Genomic DNA, 12,139 nt, shown 5'->3' with positions numbered 1-12,139 from the left:
TTTCAGAAACTCTCAACATATCACAATTCAAAAATAAAAACACTAGATTGGACACTTCTCGTGTAAAAAATTTGACCTTCGGAGATTTTCTATCACTTTTTTTTTTTTCCTCAACTACAAATGAAAAGTGGGTGAATAATAGGTTTGTTAATTCTCCAACTGCATTTTGAAGTTATGAATTCACTGCAATTGGCCATGTCCTGCAAAAAATTTCTGAAGGAAAAGGACAAAAAGCATTTTGCAGGGAAAATCCTGATCACCTTCCCTTTGCCGCAGCTTTGCGCGGCTGTGACCACAGCTCAGAAGACACTGCCTCTCCCCAGACACCCATCATCCCACCCCCACCACGCAACCGAACCTCCTCTCCCCTGTGTCTCACCCAGGCCAGGTTTTACTGCCCGTGTTTGCAAACCAAAGGCGACGGTTTTGCCTGTTCATGTATGGCTTTGCTCTCCCTTCTGTATGAGCATGTCCTTAAAAAATATAGAAACATAGAATACTTTGGGTTGGAAGGGACCTTAAAGATCATCCAGTTCCACTCCGTGCCACGCGCAGGGACATCCCACTGGATCAGGCAGCTCAGAGCCTCATCCAACCTGGTCTTCAACCCCTCCAGGGATGGGGCATCACAACCTCTCTAGGCAACCTGTGCCAGCACCTCATTGCTCTCACGGTGAAGAAATTCTTCCTTATGTCAAGTCTAAATCTGCCTCTCTCTGATTTATAGCCATCAAACCATTTGCATTAACATCTTAGCAAATGACACCAAGAGCCGTCAATCCAACGCTTTATTTTCTCGCTCTCTTTGCCTGACAGACTCTCCCCAGTGCTATGGGCTGCCTGATGTGCAATAAAACCTGTGCCCTTTTAGGCTGCCATTAAGCACCGGTTTGTTCTCTGGGTGCTGCTCAGCGCTGTAATTCAGCGGCGCGCACAGCGGGAGGGGAGTTTTGCTTCTCAGGTTGTGAAAAAACCCCACAGAATGGAGCCAGCGCTGCTCTGACATTCACAGCTCCCCGCTAGCTCGCTGAAATGGGGTAAGAGACAGCAGAGGATGAGGTGTGTCAGTTAAAATAATTGGGTTTTAACTGCAACGCTGCTCACTGCTTTGTCTGATCAGGCCCAAAATAAACTGCATTACATCACTGCAGGTCAGTCTGAACTAATAAGGGTTTCTTTCTCACACTGAGAAAGAATGCATTTGTCCTGTGCATTTTCTCCAGTGCTTTGCAGTCAGAGCTCCTTCCAACAGTGCAAGCGCAAGGGAAAATTAATTCAGACTGCTGCCGAAATTATGCAAGAGCCACATGGAATGGAAAGTGCATATTAACAGATTTTACTATTTTAGGGCATTTTTTTCATGTCTCATAATTTATTTTGCCATCCTATTTGCAGCCAAATTCAACATAACACACAAGCCAAGTAATCTCTAGGGTGTTGACAGAAGACAGTACAAGCAAATAGCCATCTTCAGTCAAATGCTCCCCTTTGTAACTGTCTGGGTAAACCTAGAGCTCACCTCAATACTGACAATAAGATCTAGTCCCTAGTGGTGCAAATTCAGGAATATAAACCATCTGAGGCTAATCTGATCATCTTTCACTTCACTAATATGCCCATAGTATTCCCTAGATCTTCTAGCCTTCTCAGTTGCTCCAATGGAAGCTCTCAAGCCATCTAAGGTTGCAGAAACACTATATTATCTTACACTGCAATCCAACAGGCCATCCTACCCAGCTATACAACTACCAATCAAATAATCAAAGACTCCTTCAACTTCCACCCCGAAGGACAGGTTTTAAATCTTCAGCTGGTTCAAATCTGAATTCCTCCACCATTTTTATGGGCCCTATGACAATTTACACCAGCTATAGAGCTCCAGCCCCCCGTGACTAAAGAATGAAAGCAGTGATGCTTGTTGGCATTCATTATTCTTCACCCTTGCAAATGATGCATTCCCATCCTGAATGCCTTTGAGAACCAAATGTCTCAATAGGAAAGATATGGAACAGCATCTGCCATGAGCGAGGGAAAACCACCGTTCCCCAGTCCTACTGCAAGGGAATTGGACCAGCATGAAGAGCCGGCAGCAGCACCTTTTATCAGCTGTACCCTGCAGGGAATCTTCTCCTGTTCCTGACTGCTCTTCCACAATCTGATAAATCAACACCAACAGGATTTACTGGTCTATTTATAGGAAACACAAGAAGGCAGCATTTGCAGCAAAGCTGCAGAAAGCTGCACTCGATGATGCGGTTGTTTGCGCCCAGTTTACCTTGTGCCTTGCTGGAAAGCACATTGCACTGGAAAGCAGCTACACCGTAGTCTAAGAGCCTATAAATCATTGCTGAACTATCTCAGGCAATGCTTTCAAGGAAAGGGTGGCACCTGATTTTGCACAGCCCAGCATCTCTGTTGCTGGAGCACCAGCCCTCTCCAGCTCCACCAGTCGTGCCCATCCCATGGATAGGTGCTTTCACAGTCCTAACAGCGAAGTTAAGCCATTTTTCCTGACAAGTATTAAGAGATTAAATACCTGGTGTTAAGAGCTCTCTCACTTTGTTTGCTGATGCTAAAGCAAAGACATGAAGATGTGTTATCCCTGCCCACAACTCCTCCCACGCTGGCTTCAGCTCATCCCAGGGCACCGATTCCTCCTTACATCCCTGCGGTAATGAGATGGGTCCACCAGGAACCAAAGCCAAGTTCACAGGAGCAAACGACTCCCTTTTGCTCTTGCGTGGCCACGTGCACATCCCATTCTCTTCTCTGTGGCCGGAGATGCATCGGAGCAGCTGCACCTTCACCAGTTTATAAAATGATACTGCTCCAGCCCTCCAAACACTGTTCCCTTTCACTTCCTCCACGTCTCCCTTGGTTAAAATAAAACTATTTGATTAAGAGGAATCAAAAGTACCCAAGTGAATTAACTTTCAGTAGGACGTTAGGGAAGCATTGCAGTTACTGATGCCTATCAACAGCGGGGGGAAAATATCCAAGCTTTTTTTAAAATTGATTAAAATACATTCACAAATTATCAAACCTTCCAATTGCCTGGAAATTCAGATCCGGACTTTGATGACAATTACCACCATTCTCCCGTTCTATGAGAATTCAGCACCCATGCCCCATTAAACTCTGTTGGAGGGATAATTAGCTGGAGACTGTCAGTAATTTAACCAGTTCATTTATCAGAATGGATAAAGCCAACACGAAACACGTTACTGTGAAGGTCTTAAAACTGGTATTATTCTGTGCTGTTGTGCAACAAACTTATCGCTAGCGGAAGGGATGTGGACCACGGCGCTAATCGGGATTGCTAGGGTGTAAATAATGTTTTGCTTCATAAAGCCTGGCTAGGGCGAACAAATTATTTAGCTCTCATACTACAGCTGAACCAAGAGCTCCAATGTATAAAACGGTGTATCTAAGAATCAATAATGGATCACCGAAGCATTTAATCACTGTTTTACTAATCTCCCCACACTATCTGAACTCAAACGGACTCCTCACACTAAAATCAATGGCCCTAATATACTCATTAATGACAGCTCTTTCAGAGGAGTGAAACCATCAAGAGTTTGAAAAACTAACTGGAGGCAGAGGAGCTGAAAGCTGTGAATAGCACATAGGCTTATGCTCCAAGGCTTCCTGGAGGAGTAAGAAACTCTAAAACTCCCTTATAGGAACTTCCACGGCAATCTTCTACCAAGGGTGAGCAGCTGTGACTGCAAGGATAACAGCACATCCCTGATGCAGGGACTGGACTAAGACCTATGGATTGACAGCCACAATTCCTCTCTGGGGTGCGGCTCAAAATCTGGCTTCAGCGCTCAGTGCTGCCCACACCAGGGATTTCTGCACACGCAAAGTGTCTTTGTTTCCCATTTCTGGTTCTGCTACCTCACGTCGCTCTGTATCTCACGAGGCAGACTTTTCCCATCAGTTTAAGGGCTATGCAAGACCTTTTGGGGCAGCATCCCACAATGCCTCTTATTTATACACTTTACCAGCAGCTGAAGAGTTTGCTGCATCCTTCTGCCAGGCTTCCCCGGATGACTATGTCGGCTCTAAACTGCACATCTGACATTCCTGTCCCAAGACTCATTTCTCCTAAGTCTGTCAGTTCAGCTGTGATAGGTTCTGCATGGCATCTACAGGCTCCCGACAGCCTCTCCCCAAAGGATTTCGTGAAAGACATTGAATTTCTGACCAGGGTATCACCAGGCTGCCTGGAAAAGGATGTTGGTCAAAACTATTCAAAGATAGCATTTTCTTATTTTTTATGCAATTACTGAACAAATATCAAAATGCAAAATTGCCTTTGGGATTGGAATAGGGAATTAAATTTTCCAACAAACACAAGAAAATGGATACCGATGTCTCTATTAGCAATAAAATGTTTCACGCTTCGAAACGGGTAATCTAACACCCCTCCAGCGAATTCAAAATGGTGAGAAAAACTGGTCTAAGCATCAGAAAACACAAAGAAAAGAGAGATATATGTACTCATACATTCAACTGAGACACAAACTGGATTTGGGGTGGTCAGGAGGACGTCTTTGTATTGGTCCCATCTCTGTGTTCACACGTAGTTCAGGAAGTTGCGGAAAGCAATGGCACAAACCCTCTGAGGTTCCCAGCTCCAATGAGCCATAATCAGGCACAAGAGGTCCACCCTACACAGGGTGCATCCTTCAAACCGCTGGTGTGGCTTCTAAGTGGTATTGACCCCTGCAAGCAGCAAGGAGGGTAGAGGTGGGACGCATGGCATAGCTGAGCTGCTTCTGCAAGCATCAAGCTCCAGGCTGTCTTGGAGGGCTTATGGACGGTTCAGTTCAGACCAGTTTGGAGGGCACTGGTTTACACTAGCTGAGAAAACTGATGGTCCGGCACCACATATGACACAATGATGACAGACCCCCAGCGCACTCGAGCGTGATGAGAATTGTCTCAATGTACACAGGTATATCTGTTAGGGACATGGTTTAGTGGTGGACTTCGTAATGTTAGTTTAACGATTTGACTCAATGATCTTAAGGGTCTTTTCCAACCTAAATAATTCTGTGATTCTATGATATCCAGTATGCTGCTTTCCTACAAGACACAGGGGTTTCCCTGGGTTCCCTCCTCAAGGCTGGGAAACAACCAACTCACAGCACAACAGCCCAAGAGCTGAAAACAATGTCATCAACCAAGGTACATCATGCAGTCCAGAAGAAGCAGCACCATTTGGCGCAGAGTGAAGCACAGGTGTGCAACCACACCGGGGGACTGTTATGGTTCAGCAAAAGGGAGAAGCTGGCACTAGAAGTTTGGGGTGTGCTCCCAGCTTTGTATTGCCGTAACAACTTGGTCACCCTAAGGAGGAACCACCTGGCCAAAGTTCCCCTTTGAATTTACTGACTAGAAGAATCAGTGAATGACAGCCCAGTTGCACAGGTCATTCGCATGGCTCCTGAGCTGGATTTTAATGATGGTACAATTCTCAAAGGCAATATACAACCTAAAAGCACTCATACACAACCTACAAGCATTCACGTGCAACCTACAAGATGCCCACCAGCCTGCCGTCTCTTCCCTTCCCCTCCTACTCCTTCCAAGAGCACTGTTCATTAAAATGGCTTACTCTATTCTCTTCTCTTCTGCATTTAACGGCTTTTGAACTTCAAAGAGGGGAGAAAACCCTATCGCTTCACCACGCAGTTAAATATTATGCAGCCACATTACTGAAGAACATCTACAAAATACACTGCTATCATAAATTCCCATTTGAACTCTTCCTATAATATTTTTTCGAGGAGCTCAGAACATGCTGCCCTTCTTCCCACACAACACTGAAGCACCTACTTCACTTTAACCAGGTACACACTCTTCTTGGAGTCAAAAGGACTTATCATGTGCTTAAAATTATGCATTTGCCTGAAGTACCTAGCTGAACGCAGGCTTTTGTATTTGGAAGTTGTACGGTATAAATTGAAAACATTATTCCTGGGTGAACATTATACATGCATTGGCAGATATATTCCAATATTATCTAAGAAATCAAACTATTTATGGTTAATAGAACATGTCCAATGCCAGCAGACACTTTGAAAATCTAAAATAAAAATGTGCACAATGTACTACATATGAATATGGATAACCTGGCACAATATGTGCATGCCTCATGTATACAAAATAGCAGAGCAGAAATACTCTAAACAAACTGAGAATATATGAGATTTTAATTGTGGTTTTAATAACAGCAAACTGCTGGAGCTACCTGCTTATTATTAGTCTTGAAAAGCAGCATGAAAATAATACTTTAACCTTCCATCTGTAACATGGTCTTTGCTAGTAAAATTATCCTAGAGTCATCCAAGCACGTAGCTGGTGTCAACTACTTATTATGCAGAATAAATTAAATGCCAGTTACATATAGCAAAGGAATTCCCAATTAATTTCACGCACTTTCATGCCAGTCCTTATGCTGGCGCAGCCACGCAACAAACATGGTTGAGCCCTGTATCTCCTCTTCAAATCCTGCCTTTCTGCAAGAAAATTATCTGATCCAAAGCTCGACTAAACCACCCTTTTGCAGGGCCACTGTCACTCTGCCCATCGTGCTGGGAACGCTGAAATGAGCAAGTGTTGGGTCTTTGCAATTGCAAAACACTGTGCATTTATTCTGCTACAAGGAGACCAGGTCCCACTGACAACACTTGATGTACTGAGGAAAGACAGTAAGAGAGATTTGGGAAGAGTGGGGGACCTGACACACTTATCTCATTAACCAAACCATGTCAATAATCCTACTTCATCTTTCCAAAGGAAAAGTCCTCTTGATGAGACAAACACTCTTGACCCCATTTCAATCCAGCTTCATGCCTCGCGCTACCAGAAATGAACTCACCGGTGCTTTATCTGACTTGCTGTTGGTGAACATTCCATAGAAGACTCTGGATAACTGACATATTTCCACCAGGTATTAAAATTCCCAATATTCCAAATCAAATAAAGGGAACATCAGGATGGACCTTTCCCAAAGACCACATTTTCTCCCCCTACTTAATGACGTATGAGCAATAATCAATGTACAGAACATATAAACAGAGACCAAAAAAATGGAAGGTGCTGGACATCAAAAAAAATTATCTGCCAAAAGTGTCTTTTGCTACCTGCAGAATAAGGCTCCTGCTTCTCGCTGTGAATGAACTCTTTTCGTTCGTATTTGGCTCTGATCCACTGTTCCCGCAGCAGTCTGGAAAAAAAAAATACACAGAAAAGGAGACATGGTCCAAGACATGCTAAGGAAGAACTCAGAATCATTAATTCCTCAATTAAAATACTAGTGTGATTTAAAAGTCTCCAAAAAATTGCTTGCTACAGTCTGGAATTAAGGGTTTCTTCTGTTTACTGTCGAACAACAATAAATCATTTCCTTGTGCATCCAATTTTACCGGAAACTTATTAAATAAAATTAAAATAATAAAATAAAATTTACAGCTATTGAATATATGAATGATTTTAAACTTAATGTTCTCACACTACATTCTCCAGTAAACAGGATCACTAACTGAAAAAAACAACAAACTGCATACCAAGGAAAAATCCTTGCCCTAAAGTTATCAATATGAAAGCCGAAACTGGGAATGCCTTGTGCAACACATGAATGTGATGGTCTTTTGGCAGCCAAAGCTGCAGAGATATTGTCTCCTTGCCATGCATGGACAGCTATTAAAAAAAAAAAATTGTGATATATCAGGTTAAAATTACAGTTGTGACAACTTCAGGAAGCCTATCCAGAGGATGGGTGATGCTTGTGACTTGGTGAGCATGGAGCTCACTGCAGGGTGTCACACACCTCCTAAACTAGGAACAACAGGAGGTCAAGTGAGAGGTGACCTCTTCACAATGAAAGGGACATAGGGCAGGTCATATCCCAAGCCACAGCCAACCTCTTGGAAGGAACTGGGGTATGAAGAGTGAAAAAGCCTCAAAAAGACCTGGAGAACATGGCTGAGCCTTGTGGAACGCAGGACCCAAACGGCAGCAGGTCGTGAGAACTCACCTGGCAGAGCTCTTCCAAACTCATTGCCTCTACTAGTAAGTCTAAGAAAGAAATCCACGGTGCACAGCAGGAAACACTGCTATTATGAACTCCTTTACTTCTCACGTTGAAAATAATAGCAATGATTTATACACCAAGATCTTAACCTCCAAAAAGGAAAAAACACCCATGTTTTATTTTAGCATGAGAACTGGAACTAATTAAGTAGGTTAGATTTAGAATGTGCTAGGAATTGCTTCAAACCATTTTTAACTGCACTTAGTTCTTAATTGCCCTAGAACCTTAAATAGCCTTAAGCAGGCAGAAATCACAGAAATAAAGACAAGTGCCACTGCAGCTTCACAGCAGACATTTAGAAGTGGCCTACACTGAAGACAGTAAAATACCCCCAATATTGGGCACGCTCTCTAAAAGCCACCACACTTCAACACATCAACTTCTCCACCAATGAAAACTGTTGATATGCTTAAATACCTTTTCTCTTTTTTTTTGCTGACCATGCAAATTTAACAATATCTTCTCAGCAGACACATTCCAGGAATGTTCAAAGAAGATAAGTGTACTAATATCGCTTATGAAAATTCATCTGCAGGTACAGCAAACACACTTGTCAAATCCGCAAGATGCTCACCAACAAGAACCATAGCTGTAATCAGTTTCCTTGCAGTAAAGGAAGAAATAATTACACATATTTTGTCCCACTCATTGTTTCATCTTCTTGGTTGGGGCACCAGCCCTCTCCCACAACGCTCGGTGAGCACCACAGCTTCCCTGCATCCAAAACTCAACTGTGAGCTTCTGCTCTAACAGAAATAATGCACCAACTCTGCCTTTTCCCCTTCTGTTCCTGTTTTCATGACTGATCTTTAGTTGTTACAAACACATCTGCAAGTTTGACTGTGAACTCTGAAGATGAACACCCATCTTCCTTCTGCTGTCACCCTGCACTGTGCTCTAGTTTGGGTACAACTCATCTTCAGTTCCTCTCAGGAGGTTCAGATGCATTTTGTAGAAGAGTGCAAGGGGTCTCTTCTGGGTTAAGCTGGATGCTCTTTCTGGATCTGATATCCACAACATGGATATCAGTGGCCTGCAACCACTGAAAACTGATGACCCAAATGGTAGCCCTTAATTGCCTGTTCCTTTATTTCTACCACCCATCAAAGCTACCAAAATTTAACCATAAAACCAACACAAAGACTAAAATGTATTATCCTTCTTGCAATATTTTCCAGCCTGGCTCCCGCAGACAGCTTGTTAGCACCGTAGCCAAACTTGGACTTTTTCAACAAGATGATCAGGGATTTAACTAGAAGGAAGCAAATTCACACCACCCTCCGCTCCAGCTGACTTCAGTAGATTCAGCAGGAGCTGCAGCTGTTCTGATGCTCTGAAAGTCAGCCTTCCAGTATGAATGTTTAAATACAGTATAAATTAAGGTTCATGTGCAGCAACGGGAAAACACTCTTGCTGTATAATGTGAATACTACGACAGATACACTCGGCTGGTCTCACGCCTTAGGGAACATTGCGCAGCAGTGACTTATTTCCCACGATGCTGTCAATAGAAGTGGTTCAGTATCTCCACAGCTTTTGTGCGAGAGAGTGCAAACTGGGAAGCTGAGAGGCACCTCGCCCAAAGGGATATGCTGAGAAGCTGCAAAATGCTCTTCGTAACCTCTCCCAGTGTTTGGGCCAAACCACGAGTGCCTCCGATAGCAACTTCTAAAGCAGACGGGACTCCAGCTGCACAGCTTTCCCTGCTCACAGCAAGTAATTTCCAACAGCTCACACATTCATGCACCCTCCTCATCTTCATAAACCCAGCTTCTTTCAGCAATAATTCCCAAAAAAACAAGATAGTCCAAGAGCAGCCCATGATTAGGACAATTCAGTGCAAGGCCAGTAACTGCAGCTTCTGATGTAGTGGTTACCTACAGAAAGCAGAACAACTCCAGGAAGAGAAACAAAAACCCAACAAGGATGGTGAGGAGTCCAGCATCTCCCTTCAGTGCAAAAGAAATTGAGCAGGGACTTGACCATGCTCACGATCACAGAGTGGAAGCAATCCTGCTATTAAAAGCTACTTTTGAGTCTAGCGTTAAACCTTAGTTTCACTGGCATAGTTTGGATGAATTTAAACGGGAGCAGGAATTTGCCCTTGTATCCCTGGGACTGGAGGTGACCTGATCTCCATTTAATTTTAAGTACGCCTTCGTGGGCCTTTTATACTTCTGTTGCTGTGTTATTTGAAGCATATTTTTCCTGAGGTGAATATGTATGTAAATAACCCCGGGTGGACATCACACGCGGAATACATCCAACTTCCCCTTTGATCTCAACGGGACTTCTGTGAAAGGACTGTGGCAACAACATTATGGTATCTTATTGCATTTCTGGTGATGGGATAACACAGCAAATATATCATTCTAACAAATAGGAACGGTGCAACCGCATCATTCCTAAACTGTGGAGATGCACAGCTTTCGGGATCAACTCCAAAAGCTTTAACAGCCCACCTAAAGTCTGGCAGGCTGATGCTTACAGGGAATGTGTCATTTTTTTGGCAATTAGAACAGAAGGGTCTTTGTAATTATCAAGAAAAAAACCTGGGAGCAAAGAAAAAAAAAAAAAAGAAAAACTCAGGAAAAAACACATTTCCAACAGAATAAAGGAAAATTAATTCCCCAAATGGAATAGGACTGAGCTGCACTGAGGAGGCGGCAGGTCCAGAGGCTGACAAAGCACCACCAACACTAAGAGCTCCAAATATCCTTTTAGGTACCTGCTTCCTTTCCTGCCCACCCACATGAAAACAAGTGCTCTTTGTCAAAGGGCCAGCAAGAAAGGTTTCAGGAGAAGCCAGCGGAGCAGTTTTATCTTGGTCCCACATACTCAAAGCGTTTTGCTCACAGCAATAAACACCACAGGAAAAGCTGTTCAAGCAGTTTAATATCAAACTGTGGCTGTGTGGCTTCATTGTGCTCTATGGAGGAGTGCTGGCCAGCCAAATTTCTGATCTCCAACGTATCGTTACCCTCAGCTGGGCGAGCTTTCCTGGGACACACTACAGTGCACACACCACTGACACTGTGTGGCTGTTATGGTTTTTTTGTAGATGTACACCTCCAGTCAGAGGTAAAAGTGGCCTAAAAGATCTCAAACACCAACTGCTACGACCTTCTCACTGCATCCTTGTGAGCCACCATCAAGTCCAACAAAGACAAAAGAAATTAATGTCATCCAGGAACATTATTTCCAGAACCCAAATTTGTAGCTCCTGGCCTGGAATTTGTCAGAGGTTTTTCCAGCAAAACACAATCTGCTCTCCACAGGCAGCTCTGTGGACACAGCTACGCCAAGTTTCTGTCAAACAACTATTTTAATGAAATTTTAAGTCCAAGTCCAAATTTTGCTCAGACTTCAAGGAGAGCCACCGCAGCACAGACAAAAAGCCCATCTAGTTTCACACCCTGCCTCCTCATATTTTCCTTTCTGGTAAGTCCTAGCTGTGAGGACTTGCTTTTAATGGCTTTGTAGAGGCATGAGACAGCTTAGGGGCTTATTCCAGGCACTCTGCGCATCACCTTAGCTTGCAGAGCCCTGGGAACGATGCACCATTCATACCTCCAAGACCAGTGGTCAACAGCAAGCTTCTGGAGGAGAGCAAAAAGACAGAGGGTTTGACTATTAAGGCACAAAAAAAAATTCCATTGCGGGTTTGAAGAAGTGAAAGCTGAATCTGAGCATGCAAAATCGTAATACACTCCATTGAAACACTAACCGGTGCCGGGGGCCAGACTGACCTCCAGACACCAGACTGAGGTGGTACGCTTCGTAGCTTCTCTACCAGTTGAGCCAATCTTTATGCGATAAAGTAAGAAAAAAAAAAAACCCCAAAATCCAGGGATTTACTAGGCAATTTTCTCTCTGCACACTTTAATCATACCATAATACAATGAGCCACTTCTCTTAATAACTGTTGTTCTTCAGATAACTATATAGATGACTCCTTGAGGTGTGAGCCTCACTGGGATACACCTTCTCTCTGAATGATGTCTTGTTCCAGATAAGACAGCCAATCAA

At 43.5% G+C, this 12,139-nt stretch overlaps 1 protein-coding gene across 1 annotated transcript in view; it reads right to left on the bottom strand.

Moving 5' to 3' along the window:
- The window catches only part of ADAP1 (ArfGAP with dual PH domains 1), a 61,686-nt gene that overhangs the window by 34,005 nt on the left and 15,542 nt on the right, over window positions 1–12,139 (bottom strand). Inside the window, exon 4 of the mRNA XM_054080438.1 lies at window positions 7,161–7,243. Coding sequence (XP_053936413.1) covers window positions 7,161–7,243 — 83 coding nt within the window. The remainder of the gene's footprint in view (window positions 1–7,160; window positions 7,244–12,139) is intronic.

The sequence above is a fragment of the Cuculus canorus genome, chromosome 15, assembly GCF_017976375.1.
Source record: "Cuculus canorus isolate bCucCan1 chromosome 15, bCucCan1.pri, whole genome shotgun sequence".
In the NCBI taxonomy this organism is placed as follows: Eukaryota; Metazoa; Chordata; class Aves; order Cuculiformes; family Cuculidae; genus Cuculus; species Cuculus canorus.
This window is presented reverse-complemented; position numbering and strand designations above follow the sequence as displayed.